General features: G+C 40.7%; 1 protein-coding gene across 1 annotated transcript; it reads left to right on the plus strand.

Annotated features, from left to right (window-relative positions):
• Window positions 1–6,323: 6,323 nt before the first annotated feature.
• On the plus strand, window positions 6,324–16,242 carry LOC111866929 (cytochrome P450 6j1). The gene is made up of 7 exons (XM_023856306.2): window positions 6,324–7,014; window positions 8,438–8,711; window positions 12,310–12,404; window positions 14,236–14,241; window positions 14,306–14,521; window positions 14,602–14,865; window positions 15,230–16,242. Exons 1-7 carry the CDS (start codon window positions 6,489–6,491, stop codon window positions 15,403–15,405), a joined length of 1,557 nt encoding a protein of 518 aa, XP_023712074.1. The 5' UTR covers window positions 6,324–6,488; the 3' UTR covers window positions 15,406–16,242.

Genomic DNA, 16,242 nt, shown 5'->3' on the forward strand with positions numbered 1-16,242 from the left:
ATTTCTCGGCGACCATGCAGTTCCTGCTGTACGAGTTGGATTTACATCCTGATATACGGCACAGACTGAGGACTGAGGTCACAGAAATGTTATATAGACACAACCAGGGCGTGATATATGACGAGATGCAGGAGATACCGTCCCTCGACACGGTCTTGTCAGCTGAGTTCTCATTCATTTTTGTAAACTAGCGAAATTAACATCAAGGGAGCAGTCTCGTTTGGAGGCTGGACTGTTCAAATTGATTTGGTCCATAAGAATTAGATATATCGGATACATTTTCGAAGATGAGACGTTCTGAAAAAATACTTGCAACAGTATAGTCATAAGGACTAAATTTTTTATCTGATTTGTGTCGAGGGGCCTGTAATTAAGACGCGGTTCTAAAGACTGCTAAGATAATGGATATTTTACATGTATGGGAAGTGATGGCGCCATATTGTCATTGTGACTGATGAAACTGAGTAAACATTCTTCATATAAAACTGTTCGAATGTACTGACATTTTAGTTAAAAGCTGCTTATCACTTTTATATAACTGTACATTAGACGGGGGTCATTTGCAGTTTAATTTCATTGGATGACTTGTTGTAGATCGAAAGTCGGAGGCCAGTTTCAGGGTCACCTAGGCAAGCAGCCATATATCGTACAAAGAACAAGGTTACAAAATTCCGGATTGTTAATAAACTGACAATTATAACTTGCCTATGGAAAGGAAAAGAGAGAAACGTGGGCATGACATAATTTTATATTTTGTCTTGGAATTCGATAGGAGGAAAATAAAGGAAAATGAACATTTCAAGAGATTTAGTCCTGATGATTAGGTATCGTGTTGGAGCACAGCGCATATGCAGCCCTCGCATTCCGTGTTCACATTACAGCGACACAGCGCATATGCAGCCCTCGCATTCCGTGTTCACATTACAGCGACACTGCGCATATGCAGCCCTCACATTCCGTGTTCACATTACAGCGACACTGTGCATATGCAGCCCTCACATTCCGTGTTCACATTACAGCGACACTGCGCATATGCAGCCCTCACATTCCGTGTTCACATTACAGCGACACTGCGGACGTACCCGGTCCTTCCTTTCCTGAACCGAGTTCCTGTCAGCGATTACATACTGCCCGATCCTTCTGGCAAGGAAGCCCAGTCGGTAAGGCATCTCGGTGTATATTCCGTTACTGGGCATCCACCTTGACCCGCAGAATTATCCGGAGCCTGAGGTATTCGATTCCAGAACGCTTTACACCGGAGAACTAGAACAATCGACCCAATATCGTGTACATTACATTCGGCGATGCACTAAGGAACTGCATCGGTGGGACAAATATACAACTCTGCATAAGAAACCAACTATTTTCACGGACAAATAATGATTCATTTTAATACGTTTCCTTTTTATAATTCAGCTGTGTTATGTTATCCACCTGCAAATTACGAAGAAATATATTATACGAATATGAAGAGACGACACAATAAAAAAGTTCTTGGAAGAACTAACTGCCTACTTCCCTTTGAGGCTACACGAACCACATATACAAGTAAAACGAAAAAAAAATAAAGGGGGATAATACACAGACACACAGGCAGCAAGGTGATCTCATAAGACTCTTTGATACGACTAGGATAGAGCACAAAAAGAAATAAATTAAGAGGGTGTAGTGACAGACATCAAGGTGATCTCATAAGCCTCCGAAACCTGATTCATGAGGAAATTAAGAGGCGATTGAACTCGGATAATGTTTGCTACCATTCAGTCCAGAATCTTTTGTCTTCTCGTTTGCTGTCTAAAAACATAAAAATTAGAATATACGAAACTATAATTTTGCCCTTGGTTCTGTATGGATGTGAAACTTGGTCTCTGACATTAAGAGAGGAACACAGACTGAGGGTGTTGAGGAGAATATTTGCACCTAAGAGAGATGAAGTGACAGGAGGTTGGAGAAAACTGCATAACGAGGAGCTTCATAACTTGTACTCTTCTCCAAGTATAATTAGAATGATCAAGTCAAGGAGGATGAGATGGACAGGTCGTGTAACACGAATGGGGGAGAAGAGTGCATATATGATATTGGTGGGAAAGTCAGATAGAAAGAGACCACTGGGAAGACAAAGGCGTAGGTGGTTGGACAATATTAAAATGGATCTTGGAGAGATAGGATGGGATGGTGTGGACTGGATCGATGTGGCTCAGGGTAAGGACCAGTGGAGGGCTCTTGTGAACACGGTAATGAACCTTCGGATTCCATAAAATGCTGGGAAGTTCTTGAGTGGCTGCAGAATTAGCAAATTAGAGATTTTAGTTGAGTCGTGAAGTTCCAGTATGACTGAACAAGAAATGACAGGTAGATTTCCTAGTGATTAATATATAAAGAGAAGTGAACTGAAAACAATTGACGAAATACTGCTGCGTAACTATAAATATTTAGGACGCTGCTTCTCCCTCAAAATTAATTACTTTTCGTGTGATATTCTTGGTGGATAGGGCGACAGGACACACGCTGACGTAAATGTAAGAAGTGAAACTGTTAAGGAATTTGGAATATGGTCACGATGGAAGACTTCTTCGGCGTTTTGCAAAAAACTAAAACTTAACTCCGTGGCTTTTAGTCCACAAGCGAACTATAACGACCTAGCGACCGCCGCTTGTCGGCAAAGTTAGTGCCAAATTTTGTGGATAGAGGGTGTCACGTGGTCAGAGCAACGAATCCCCACGGACGTTAATCTCGGTTTTCTAGACAGGAGTTGCTATTTTCTTGAAATAGCTCCTCAATTATTCTCACGAAGCTGAGTGGACCTCGTTCCAGACCCACTACTTCTAAAAAAATCTGGTAGCGCCGAGAATCGAACCGGGGAACTCTGGATCTGTAGCCAGGAACTCTGACCACTAAATCACAGAGGCGGCGTTTTGCAAAGGGGAGATAAAACCATTTTTAAGCGAGAAGACTAACTTTATGTTAACTGAATTATAAAACAAAATGATGCAGTCTCGTGACTTTGATCTTTTATTTTTAACTGATTTCCTTATATTTCTTTTCTTGTAGCACTTTTTTAAGGACGTCAGTAATTCAGACTTTATAACATTCACTGTACTTTAAAGTTTATGTCAAACATTTGCGAGAATTTTATGTTTTATTATGGAACGGAGCTCATTCTTATTGAAATAAAGTCATTATTTCAAATTTCTTAATAAGTAACACGTACGTCGAATATCGTCCATGCAACAAACAACATGAGATAAGAAAACCAACTGTGAGCGTTGCAACTTTCTGAATGTCACTTCTGTAGTCCCTGCAGACGATGTAGATAACAACGGCGTATTTCAAACATAATATAGATACGTATAGAGCTGCTGTGGTGTGTTATTAGAAACTACAATTTCCATTCCATAAGAGAATCATTCCACCATCATGTGATAATGTTATTAAAATATTTATCTTTATTTGCACAGGCGTCGATGATAACTTGAAATGACGTCTAAGGGATTATCAGTCAACTACAGCATTCTCTTGTTGCGTAACAACAAGAAACTATAATGCCACTTTTTAGGTGCATGTATCATGAAAAAAGCATCTGAAACAGCATAAAATATCCATTCATAACACATACCGTATTTACGCATGTATAGGCCGCACATTTTTTGCCAAAAATTCAAGAGGAAAACTGGGGTGCGGCTTATATTCGAAATCACACTTCATTTAAAAAAAATATATCATAATTAGTAATACAGGGTGTAATACTCCTGAAATAATATTCCAAGAAAATTATTTTTTCTATAATTTCTGTCTGAAAATTGTGCTGCGGCCTATACACGCACGCGCCCTATACATGCGTAAATACGGTACTCTGCAATCAAGAAATCATCACATAATGCTCCGATCAAATATGTTACTGTGTACAGTAACTGACATTAAATCGAAGAGTCCCAGATTTTTTCTGAACAATGGCGCTGCTATCCTGCTAATTATAATAACAATCTCTGTTTTACTTGCCACTTCGCGCTAAATTTCATCTTCTGGAAGAAGTACGTTCTCATCCGACCAACCTTCCTTGCTGTTCAAAGATCCAGATCTCGTAAAGCGTTGGCCGAAATATAATTAATCGGGTTCGAATTCTAGATGAAATGATAGATCCTCTGTATTCCAATTAGAGATAAAGAATGGAAAACTGTAAGGCTGAGAATGGCATCCATTTTAACTATGGTCAAAATTAACAATTTTCTACCTAGCGCAAAGGAACTGGCGCTACTTGTGAAGAAGACGGGGCCATGTGACCGGTTTCACGGCCTCCTCTGGGATTTTGATTGAAGGACGGTTATGCTCTCCTTTGTGTAACTTCTTACGCAACTGCTTCTGCTCAACAAAACGTAAAATATGAGTATATTGTGACCTGGAGCTCGAAAGCTGGAATAGTGAAGTCAGTTGCTAGGCAACGACTTGGTGAACACATTCCCGCAACAACGAATATGCAAACAACAATTGAGAAACTTTCGTTGCTATGCAACAGCGCCGTGAACACGCCTTCCAAACAATAGAGAGGCTGCTTTTCTGCATGGTCAGTATAAAATGGTTATAAATAGAATGTCAATTGAGAGGAATTGAGTCGAGTTGCGAGACCCCAGTCTTCCAGGATATGAGTTTGAGAGCACGGGAATTTGCAGTTGTATAGTGAGAAGAAAGGAATTATGAAAAGAAGACTTCATGTGTGATTTGAAGTTACAGTGAGACGCTTGTAAACCCGTTGCCAGGATACGACAAGTGAAGACTGAGAATCCTAGTGTGTGTGTAACGGTGAACTATAAAGTGTGCAGATGAGCGATAGCGTTGTACTAACTATTGTCCCGAGTTCTGTGTATAAGGTGTCAATAAATCCATTCCGCTGTGAGAGCCTCAGATCTTACGCAGGTATAAATTGGTTAATGCAGGTGCTTAGACTAGTAAAGAATAAATAAGGAAAAGTTATCCCCGTAGCCCGTAGAGGGGTTGTGAGACGTCGAGGATCCCACATTCTCTGAACAATCGGCTCAAAATTGGCGGTGAGATTGTCAGCCTTACTCGCTGGCCGCACCTTCACCCCTTCTGGTACCCATTTCTGTTAGCGGCTGAGTCGATCCCGGGGCCATAGAGTGACTGGAAAGATTATATCAACTGAAAAACATTCAATGACCTCATCGGGAACCGAACCAGCAACCTTTCGGCTTGTAACATAGTGCTTCAAACAACTGTGCTATGGCATGAATTCATTAAATTAAATTAGAGACAGAAAATTTTTGATTTGATAACTCCTTTGTAAGAATTGTGCAGATTATGTGCTGAATTAAATAAGGGTTATGGCCGCGCCATAGCTCAAACGGTTAGTCGCTGGCTTCCCACCGCGGCGGCCCGGGTTCGATCCAGGGTCTGGTCAAGTGGGATTTGTGGTCGACAAAGTGGCGCTGGGGCGGGTTTTCTCCGAATACTTCGATTTCCCCTGCCAATCTTCATTCCACCAAATTCTCCATCATCATAATCACCCGGGGGCAGGCTACAATAATACAATCAGTGGCCGCCGTGCCGAGTGGACCCAGTTGGACTCCACCTCCACTAAGCGAATTTAAAAAAAAATTAAATAAAGGTTGACTGTGAATAATATTTTCAAAAATATAATATATTCTTAGAATTAAAATATGTGTGTGTTTTAATTATTAAAGTACCGTTGCTGTTCTTAATATTAAGCATAATAACAGGTTATTTACACAAATCGAAGAACCTCTCTTTTCTTAAACTACGATTGGATATGTACTACAAAACATAAGGAATGTTTGAAGGAAACAGTGACAGCAAAACTAGGGATATAGTCTCTACAAACGTAGGTAAAAGTCTAAGTAGATTGTTCTAAGAAATATATTGATGATGAAAATAATAAATCAATGCAATTTATTTATTAGTAAAATAATAATAACAAAAAATAGAGCTGCCCTTGTAACCGGCCATGGAGGCTCATAGGGTTGTGAGACGTCGAGATTCCCACATTTTTCTATACAATCGGCTCGCAGATGGCGGTGAGTTTGTCAATTAGGAAGTTCCCTGGTACTCATTACTATCAGAGGCTGAGTCGACCCCAGGGCCACAGTTCAGAGTGTAACAATAAAAATGTCATTATTTGCATCAGTGAGTAAGTTACATTCACCAGTCAGAATCATTTCCCTAATCTAATGGTTGTCACAAAAAAAATTTGGATGCCTCATATGCAGCTTGACCTATGCAGCTTATCAGCTCTTTAGATACATGAATTTGTAACTGCACACTAGATGACAACATGAAGATATAGAGGCGTTTTTTCTTCTGTGGCTTCAGTCAGTGTAGAAAGGCCGACGTCTTAGTTTACACGACTGCGCGGCAGTCCTTGTTAGGACCAGCTGAAATAACACAGAATCTCTTTATCTCAAATAACATTCTGTAAATTATTTAAACTTGATAAGGACATTTTCTTTCCTTCAAAAATGTCACTCTCAATCTACTCATTATTAATTAATATTGTAGCAATTTTCGTGATCTTTTTTACCTTGTTGTACTTATACTTCACGCGAAATTTCGATTTTTGGAAGAAACGCAGTGTCCCATATGCAAAACCCTTACCTTTTGTGGGTAATCTTAAAGGGGCGATCCTTCAGACTGTGGATATCGGTCAGAATCTTAAGCAGCTCTACGATGAACACAAGGCCAAGCCGTGTGTCGGATTCTTTTCGTTCGACCAGCCTTCCTTGCTCATTATTGACCCCGATCTCGTGAAGTATATATTGGTGAAGGATGCGAAAAATTTCATCAACAGAGTTCAAACTGCGGATGAAAAGACGGACCCTCTGACAGCCAAGGCTGTGTTTGCGCTTAAGGATAAAAAATGGAGACATATAAGGCTAGGAATGACACCCATTTTCACTACGGGAAAGATGAAGAAGATGTTCTATCTGGTAGAAAAATGCGCAAAGGAACTGACTCTTCAAGTGGACAAGAAGATAAGGACGGATGGTGAGTCCTGTGGCCTTCTGTGACATTTTTATATTTTAAATCCATTTTAAGGCAAACTGCATGTATTTAAATTCCATGTATATTATTTTTTTAATTCGCTTAACGGGGTGTCGAGTCCAACTTGGTCCACTCGGCACGGCGGCCTCTGATTGGCCTATTGTAGCCTGCCCCGGGTGATTATGATGATGGAGAATTTGGTGGAATGAAGAATGGCAGGGGAAATCGAAGTACTCCGAGAAAACCCGCTCCAGCGCCACTTTGGCCACCACAAATCACACTTGACCAAACCCGGGATCGAACCTGGGCCGCCGTGGTGGGAAGCCAGCGACTAACCGCTTGAGCTATGACGCGGCCTAAATTCCATATTGCATTTTGAAAAAAGCCATTAAACCACTTAAATCTCCCCGGAACCTCGGAACTCAACTAAAGCTCTCTCAACTGGAAGCGGACTCGCGTCATATAGTCGCGGGCATGGATAAAGCAGAAAACACACTTCTATTGTTGCGTGGCGCAGACAACACAGAAAACACAACTCACGTGATAGCTACCCAGATAGTTCATTGGCACGCTGTCAACTACCTAGCAACGAGCTACAACATTCGTCCATTAGGACACAGTTTTCACCGTTGCGCTTTGGACCATATTTACGGAGCCGTTGCCTGGCAATGAGTTGATCAAATCCGTTAAAATGTTCATGTATAGAAGAATGAGATACCGTATTTACGCATGTATAGGCCGCGTGCGTGTATAGGCCGCAGCACAATTTTCAGACAGAAATTATAGAAAAAATAATTTTCTTGGAATATTATTTCAGGAGTATTACACCCTGTATTACTAATTATGAATATAATTTTTTTTAAATGAAGTGTGATTTCGAATATTTCGAATATAAGCCGCACCCCAGTTTTCCTCTTGAATTTTTGGCAAAAAATGTGCGGCCTATACATGCGTAAATACGGTATATATTTTGTGCCTCTACATTTTATGCTCAAGTATTAGGGTTTTCAAGGCAATTAAAACAGTTCTGTGTGTACTGAGGGAGTTCATGAAGAAATTTCATAGAAAATCCAAGCCTTTAAAACGCAATCCTGTTTCAAATTTCGTCATGTTATAACGTTATTTCACGAACCAGAATCAATAGGAGAGGAACTATCACATTTAATACGACATTAACATTTTGCATAGTACTTACAATTATTTTATCTCTATTTTAGTTTAAGTATGTTCAAAAAAATGTTTCTAGAAACCTAGAACACACATATTGACATTTGTAAGATTTGAGGCTTTCACGGCGGTGACTATGAAGAAAGCAGTCTTCTGGGATTTTGCACCGTGTATATGTGGTGTTAACCGACGTTTAGGAAGGACGTATCGCCTCNCATTTGTTTGAATAAGAAATCAAGTTTCCGTTTCTTCTCGACAGAATGTCGTCTAGAAGTCAAAGACTGGATGGCCAGGTACACCACTGACGTCATATCGTCCTGCGCCTTTGGAATCGAGAGTAACACACTCGTGAACCCTGACGGGAAATTCCGCAGTTACTTGCGCAGGTTCACGACTTACACAACTCTGAAGTCATTCGCCACCCTGGCCATATCCTTCGCGCCCAAATTTCAGTCTCTCTTCAAGCTGAAGATTTTGGATGATGATATTGTGACATTTATGAGGAACACAGTATGGAGTACGGTGCGATACAGGTGAGTCTACATCGCTTCTTGGCACAGTCCTAAGTATTGTTCAGCTGAGTCTGAATCACAAGTGACACGATTGTGACGTAAGAGTATCTATGACTCAAGATTTGAAGTTCAGCCTGTGAAGAGAAGATTTAGTTTGTGATTTGAAGACTTTAAGTGTGGTGTAGTTACACTGAGACTGTTAAAAAGAAGTAAAGCTATCTCTGTACCAGGCCGTGATGGCCCATAGGGTTGTGAAACGTTGAGGGTCCAACATTATCTAGACAATCGGCTCAAAGATGGCGGTAAGGTTGTCAGCCTTACGCACCGGCCGCGCTTTACTCCCAGGAAAATTATTTAATTAATTCCTGGTACTCATTTCTGTTAGAGGCTGAGTCAACCCCAGGGCCATAGTGCGGCTGGAAGGATTAGGTCAATTGAAAAAAAAAATCCAATGACCTCATCGGGACTTGAACTCGCCACCTTCCGGCTTGTAGCATAATGCCTCAACCAACTACGCTACCGCGTGCCCCCCCTTCTCCATGTATAATTAGAATAATCAAGTCAAGGTGGATGAGATGGATATGGCATGTAGCATGAATGGGGGAGGAGCGAAATGCATTAGGATATTGGTGGGAAAGCCAGATGGAAAGAGAACAAGGCGTAGGTGGGTGGACAATATTAAAATGGATCTTAGAGAGATAGAATGGGATGGCATGGATTCAATTGATCTGGCTCAGGATAGGGACCAGTGGAGGACTCTTGTGAACACGGTAATGAACCTTCGAGTTCTACAAAATCCTAGGAAGTAGCTGCACAATTGGCGGCTTCTTTAAGGACTCGGCTGCATAAGTGAGTGAGTGTTATAATTACTTGTAGTTACGAGTTGAGTATATAAGTGTTCAGTAAATCCGATAACCAATCCAAACCTCGTCTATAGTCACACGCCTAACACGTAACAATACCAAACATAACTTTCGCAATAAGTATTTCTTTATAGGGGTGAAAACTAACGCTCTCGTATACGGGAGCTCTGTTATAATAGTGGCCATGAAAATGGCTGTTGATGGTTAGCGTGGTTTCCCCAAAGCCTACAGGAAATTCTATTCGGTATTTTTTTAATCAGAGTCAAGTATTTTGATCCACATAGTGTCAAGTTCATACTGTTTAAATTTTACATATTTAATGCTGTTTCTCTCTGTTCTTATCCCCATAAAAGATTAATTGCCTTGAAAAGTACTGCCTCCTGGGATGCGACGCCGTGTAGTCTGGTATAACTTCACAGAATTTCGAAGGAATGTTTAAGCATTCATGAGACTGTACGGCGTCACACCTGATAACATAGTACTCCCCATAATCACCACTATTAAAACTATAAACTTCAAATATCTTACAGTTGAACGTATATTTTTGGAATCAAAGTAATTTCCAATCAGCTACAACATTTCTACTACAGCCTAGATTAGAATTCAGGCATTTAATATTTTCACGTGTTAGAGTGTTTATCCACGGTGTTTTGGATTGGAGACTGGATTTATTAACAGCTCGCAGATCGTAACTAGTACAAGTAACTATAACACTATCGCTAATTTTCACAATTTACAATTCACTACAGCACTTGAACTTGTTCAATTTACGTACGTTATGACAAATCACTTCAAAGTTGAGATTTATTTATGTTGATTAAAATGTTAAATTATTTTGTTTATATTATTAGCCAAGTTATATTGAACGGATAATTATTTCGCTTCGGGTCCTAATTACGAAAGGCGATAAGATACGTTTCAGTGAAATAACACAATTAAACAAAATAATTATTAGTTTAGTGCGGCAGACAATCGCAATGCAAACACCGATTGACAGCAATCCCTGACCCTGGAATATCCGAAATAAAGTGCGTGCAGACACAGCCTCGTTCTAGGGATATACAGAAAGGCTCAAAAGTCAATTAACTGGTTAATAAATTGCAATCCGAAATACTTGAGAAAATTCTTCATTTTTCACTGAATTTACAAAAGTTGTTCCAAATGAGGGCCCCCATGTCCAACGCGCAACTTACAACGCTTTAATACCTTTCTGAAAATTGAATGGATTAACTTCCTCGGTGTAAATATTTTCAAATGCTATTTAGATTAACTGCTTTTGGACTACTCTGTATTCCTTCAAGGTATCGAGCTTAGGGCAAAATAAATAAGAATCCAACTTAAGGACAGGTCAAACCTATTATCTGAATATTTGTCACAAATTGGTCAAGATGTTCTACAAAATTTAAACTAACTAGGAATTCTCATACAAGTTCTAAGGGACAGAACAAAAATTTGTGGCACTTTCAAAACTTCTCATGTTCGTTGGGAGGTATATGGATATTGAACCTGTGACTTAATTTCTGCAGGAAATCCTGACGTTCTATCATCATGACTGCCGCACTCGTAGTTTGATCCAAGATGTCTACTGTTCACAAGGAAAACATGTTCTTAAAAAGGCAGGGGGACAAACTGTTTTCTGTACTTTAGACAACCTCTGAATCTTGTTAAGTTTCACCATCTAGCGCTTGGCTTCTCATAGAGCTTTATGAGTCTTTTGAAAATAAAAAAATGAGATTTTAGTTCCTTTGATTTGAATTACTGTGTGGGCTTTAATCCAAGAACTTTGGAACTTCGAGGCGACCTCAGAGAAATTTAACATAGAAAGAATTTGTAATAAGCAAAACTTAAGAAAACCTAAATTTATCCTTGTGCTTAACTAAGTAAGCACCACGCCATGAAGACGCATGGGGGAGTGGATTTATAGCCGCGCGTTTTTTTTTTTGGCACTAGTTGGAGGTGAGTGATCAGCTTCATGATCCGGCCGCTTTACCTCTGGAGAAAGAGCCCCGGTACCCAATGTATAGGAGGCTGGGTGAACCCCAGAGTCGGTCTAGATGGCTTGGAGGAGTGAAAATTTTTGACCCCACAGGGACTTGAACACCGACTCCTCGGTTTCCAGCCTGCAGTCAGTCGCTATACCGAATGCGCTATCCAGGCTCTCAGCGTAATTGGTTGAGGCACTATGCTACGGGTTTGAGTGCCGATGAGGTGTATATTTTTCGATTTACCTAATCCTTTCAGCAGCACTATGGCCATAGGGTCAACTCAGCCTCTAACGGAAATGATTACCAGGAATCTTCCGGGGGGGGGGGGGGGAAAAGCTGCAAAGCTTACCGCCATCTGTGAGCCAACTGTCTAGTNGCCGATCGTCTAGACAAAATGTGGGAGCCTCGACGTCTCATAATCCTATGGTCCTTCACGGCCTATTATATGGATTTATAATATCTAATAAAATTAAATGTGTAGAATCAGAAATTTATGCAATAGGAGAAGAGGCTTTATGAGGTCTACTCGGTACAGCATGTTTAGAAATGTCTGAGGTGAGTGTTGAAACTTGCCTGTGTCGTTCACACTACATGTTCCCAAGGTTTGAACATTTATTTTTAGTTTTATTAATTAAACTAGACGATAGGTGAGTGATGCAATTACGAACTTCGCACCAAATTTAATGAAAATAAAATTATTTGGTCCTTCTTGCTCGTGGGAAAGAGAAGACGCCCACAGACGCACAAATAACCCCAGACTGTTAATTACAGGGAGGCGAATAACGTGGATCGCAAGGACTTCCTGGACAACATGATGGAACTGAGGAAAAAAGGACAAGATTCGAACGAGGATAATATTGCCCTCAGTAAGTAGTTTCATTTACATGTATTTACAGCTAACTAACTAACTTCGTGGACCTGAGCCCTTCTTGAGAAGTCCCCAGTTGTGCTGCTACTCAAGAAATCCCAAGCATTTTCTGGAATTCGATGGTTTATTACCGTGTTCACAACAGCCCGACACTGGTCCCTATCCTGAGCCAGATCGATCCAGTCCATATCACCCCATCTTATTTCTCTTAAGATCCAGTTTAATATTATACACCCATCTACTTCTTGGTCTTCCTAGTGGTATCTTTCCTTCTGGTTTTCCCACCAATATCCCATATAGATTCATCTTCTCTCCATTCGTGCTACATTCCCTGCCCATCTCATTCTCCTTGACTTGGTTATTCTAATTACACTGGCGAAGAGTACAATTTATGAAGCTCCGCATTATGCAGTTTTCTAGAGGCCTCCGTAGTCTAGAGGTAACGTTCCCACCTCATGACTCGTAGTACGTGGGTTCAAATACCCGGCGGAGGTCGTCGAATTTTTAAGGGCGGAAAAATTCAGGGAACAAGTCCTCCGGGAGGGACTTTAAGCCGTGGGTCCCGTGTCGTAGCTTTACGGCACGTAAAAGAACCTCATATCTCCAAAGGAGGTCACTGAGCCAAATTACGAACGTTTGCCGCCCAACAGCAGCCAGTAATACCTCTGGTAGATGGGGAAAGCATTATAGATACCTCTCAGCTAGTAGAGCCGGTCTCGCTGGCTGGGCGGGACTGATGGTAAGCACCAGTACCGGTAGGATATAGAGGCTGGTAGAAATCATAGAGGGAAGCACAATGGACCAATACAGGTCTCAGTGCATGGGGAAACCCACCCTCTCCAATAACTAACTATGCAGTTTTCTCCAATCCCCCGTCACTTCATCTCTCTTCAGTCCAAATATTTTCCCCAGCGCCCTGTTCTCGAGACCAAGTTTCATGCTTATTCTGTTGGATCCGTCGGAAAGATCCAAACTAAAACACAAGTCCTGTGATTGAGGTTAGCCTTTGTAACGGACCCAGCAGAGTAGGTGTCTCCCACCCTCACCTGAGGACGGAAAAAGATCCAGTTTCAGTAACATTTTGTTCTTTAGTGTTTTTTAAAATACCGGACGATTGACAAACCCCAAAAATCCCATTAGCCCCTAGTATTACATATCACCTTCAGAACCCTTTATAATCTGCATATCCTAAAATGATTATGAAGACATTAATTATGACATTATTTTTTTGGTGTTTTTGAATTGTTTGTGATCTGAGTTCTGAAGTCGCTCGGTACCTCCCCCCCTCCCACCTTACCCAACGGTGGTGTGGGTTGTGCGAATTTCTTTCTCTCACTTTTCTCCACTTCCGTCTTCAGAACCCAGAAGACCAGCACATCCTTTGCTGCTATTCACATTGTGCTTGTTATTGATTTTGCGTTCGTAAGTGAGATAGAACCGTGACTGAAGGCCATAAAACAACACGTAAAACAATTATTTTATTCGTCCTCCTACTAATCATTGGTATTTGATAAGAAAATACTGCCTACAAAATTGGTCCAGAAATTATTTTAGTCCAAGGCCATCTTTATCTGAATGAAAAGTCTGAGGCCTTCTAAAGTATAGAATGTGTAGTAAAAAGACGAAGAAAATATTAATAATGTATCCCACCGGTATCCCTGAAGTTGTTATGTTTTATCTTATGCTTTTAATTTAACTTTACATTTTATTCTGAATTTTATTTACCATAATTTGAGTCCACACAAAGTTATACGGACCCCTGGGGGGGGGGCGTCTCACAGTTCGAAATACTGTTAAGCCACTAATTGACCTATATTTTGGCACATGAGAAATAGTTTTGAACCATCACAAACGAAATCTATGCATGGGAAAAATATATCCTTCCTCCAGCACAGTACNACGGTGACGACTTTGTTGCTCAGTCCTATGCCTTCTTCCTGGCGGGATTCGAGACCTCTGCAACCACGATGTCCTTTGCTCTTTACGAATTATCTCTACAGCCGGCTATTCAGCAGAAACTGAGGACGGAGATCACTACGGTGCTAGGGAAACATGATCAGCAACTGACATACGTAGCAATGCAGGAGATGTCATATCTCCAAAAAGTGATATTTGGTGAGTATCGAACTACTTGAATTAGATTGCAGGGTTATGTACAGCAAGCCAGAACTATGCTGCACTTGTCTGTATTACAGAGACGCTGAGGAAGTATCCTATCGTCCCGTACTTGGATCGGATGTGTATCAGCGATTACGAACTTCCGGTTTCCTCTGATGACAATAAGGTTACGATACCTGGGCAAACTGGAGTCTATATTCCTGTGTATGGTATTCATCATGACCCTCAATATTATCCGGAACCGGAAAAATTCGACCCAGAGCGCTTTACGGAGGAAAATATTAACAACAGACCTCAGTTCACCTACCTTCCCTTTGGAGAGGGACCAAGGGTCTGTCTAGGTGAGTTCCACAATCTAAAGAGAGATACGTTTTGTTTCATTTGAGGTTATGACGGATGTGATTATGAAGAATGTAACGCCATGTAGTTGGGCCAGACCGGCGGTTCGGATGAAAATATCGCCTCAGTCTTCAGAGTCGAAGTGTAAGAAAAGCAAAAAATTAGGAGAAACAGTTGGAAAACAGTCCGTTACTTTTCTCGGAAAGTCGGGCTCTCACTGAACAACACGACGTTATTCTTGCTCACAGAATATTTGCGAGCAATTCTGTCATACAGACATAGAAGTGTCCATTGTGACTATCTCTATTCCGCGTGAAGTAGATAATCCCTTGGCAATACACAGTTGCTTTCTTCCGACTGTTACAGGTATGCGATTCGGGTTGATGCAGGTGAAGACAGGCTTGATCAACCTCCTGTCACGCTTCGAAGTGGCACCTTGCAGAGACACTCCCGTGCCCTTGCAACTAGATCCCAAACCCTTCCTTATGCAGTCACAGGGCCAGATACCTCTCATATTCAAGAGGGTCAAAGTGCTGAACTGATAGTAAATGTACTACACTGATAGGTTTCTTTTGTGAATTTTCTAGCCTCCGTGTTGCCTCTTGAAGGAAGCTCACTGCAGACCTATAGAAAATGTGATATCTATCATTTCTTCAAAATTGAAGGACAGGAATAGAATAAAGAGAATAAAAAATTGGGTCATAACCTAAGGAGGGTAACGGTAATGAAAGTTACCGTCTTCTAACAACCAAGATGGTTAATTTTCCCAATATTTGTTTAAAGAAAATTTTATTGAAAAAAATAGAATTGCTAATTTAATATGGCAGTCTAATCTTACGATCCTGTCGACCAAAATATAAGTTGCCGAACTCCCGAAAACGTACGAAAATATATATCTCAGAAGACAGAAATTCAAATACCACAAATGTCTTAGCAATGCACTGAGAGTTTTTTTTTTACTTCTTACGAATACATGGGTTTATTCCTGTTATTCTTCAAGGTTATTCTTAAAATGGAATGTACTGAAGTAATTAAATAATTTTTTTTATTTATAAATATTATGGGTACACTGTCTTGAAACCGAAGTGTCTCCACACTATACTTAAGTAATAAGTACCTTCATTACGACAAACTTACGAACGTATATCCATGTTAATTAATTTTCTATATACGGGGTGTGCCACCGGATACTAATCGCTTGACGCACTGGTCACCAAGAAGCGGAAGAAAAGCGGACGCAGATGGCGCTTCCAGGATGAAACCGGCCGTGATCGTCTGGTAAACAGATCAATGGCGAAGAGTGGAAGAAAACAGGAGAAAGAAAAGAAAGCTGGGAAATGTAAATTTTCTCAATACATTCTTTGATATTTTATACTTTA

Source organism: Cryptotermes secundus, unplaced genomic scaffold (assembly GCF_002891405.2).
Source record: "Cryptotermes secundus unplaced genomic scaffold, Csec_1.0 scaffold899, whole genome shotgun sequence".
Taxonomy (NCBI): Eukaryota; Metazoa; Arthropoda; class Insecta; order Blattodea; family Kalotermitidae; genus Cryptotermes; species Cryptotermes secundus.

Bases quoted from the DNA above. Each gene is read 5' to 3' on its own strand.
- LOC111866929 (XM_023856306.2), top strand. From the start codon at position 6,489: ATGTCACTCTCAATCTACTCATTATTAATTAATATTGTAGCAATTTTC. The intron at 8,712-12,309 runs GTGAGTCTACAT...TGTTAATTACAG, and splicing joins TGGAGTACGGTGCGATACAG to GGAGGCGAATAACGTGGATC. The intron at 14,522-14,601 runs GTGAGTATCGAA...TCTGTATTACAG, and splicing joins TCTCCAAAAAGTGATATTTG to AGACGCTGAGGAAGTATCCT.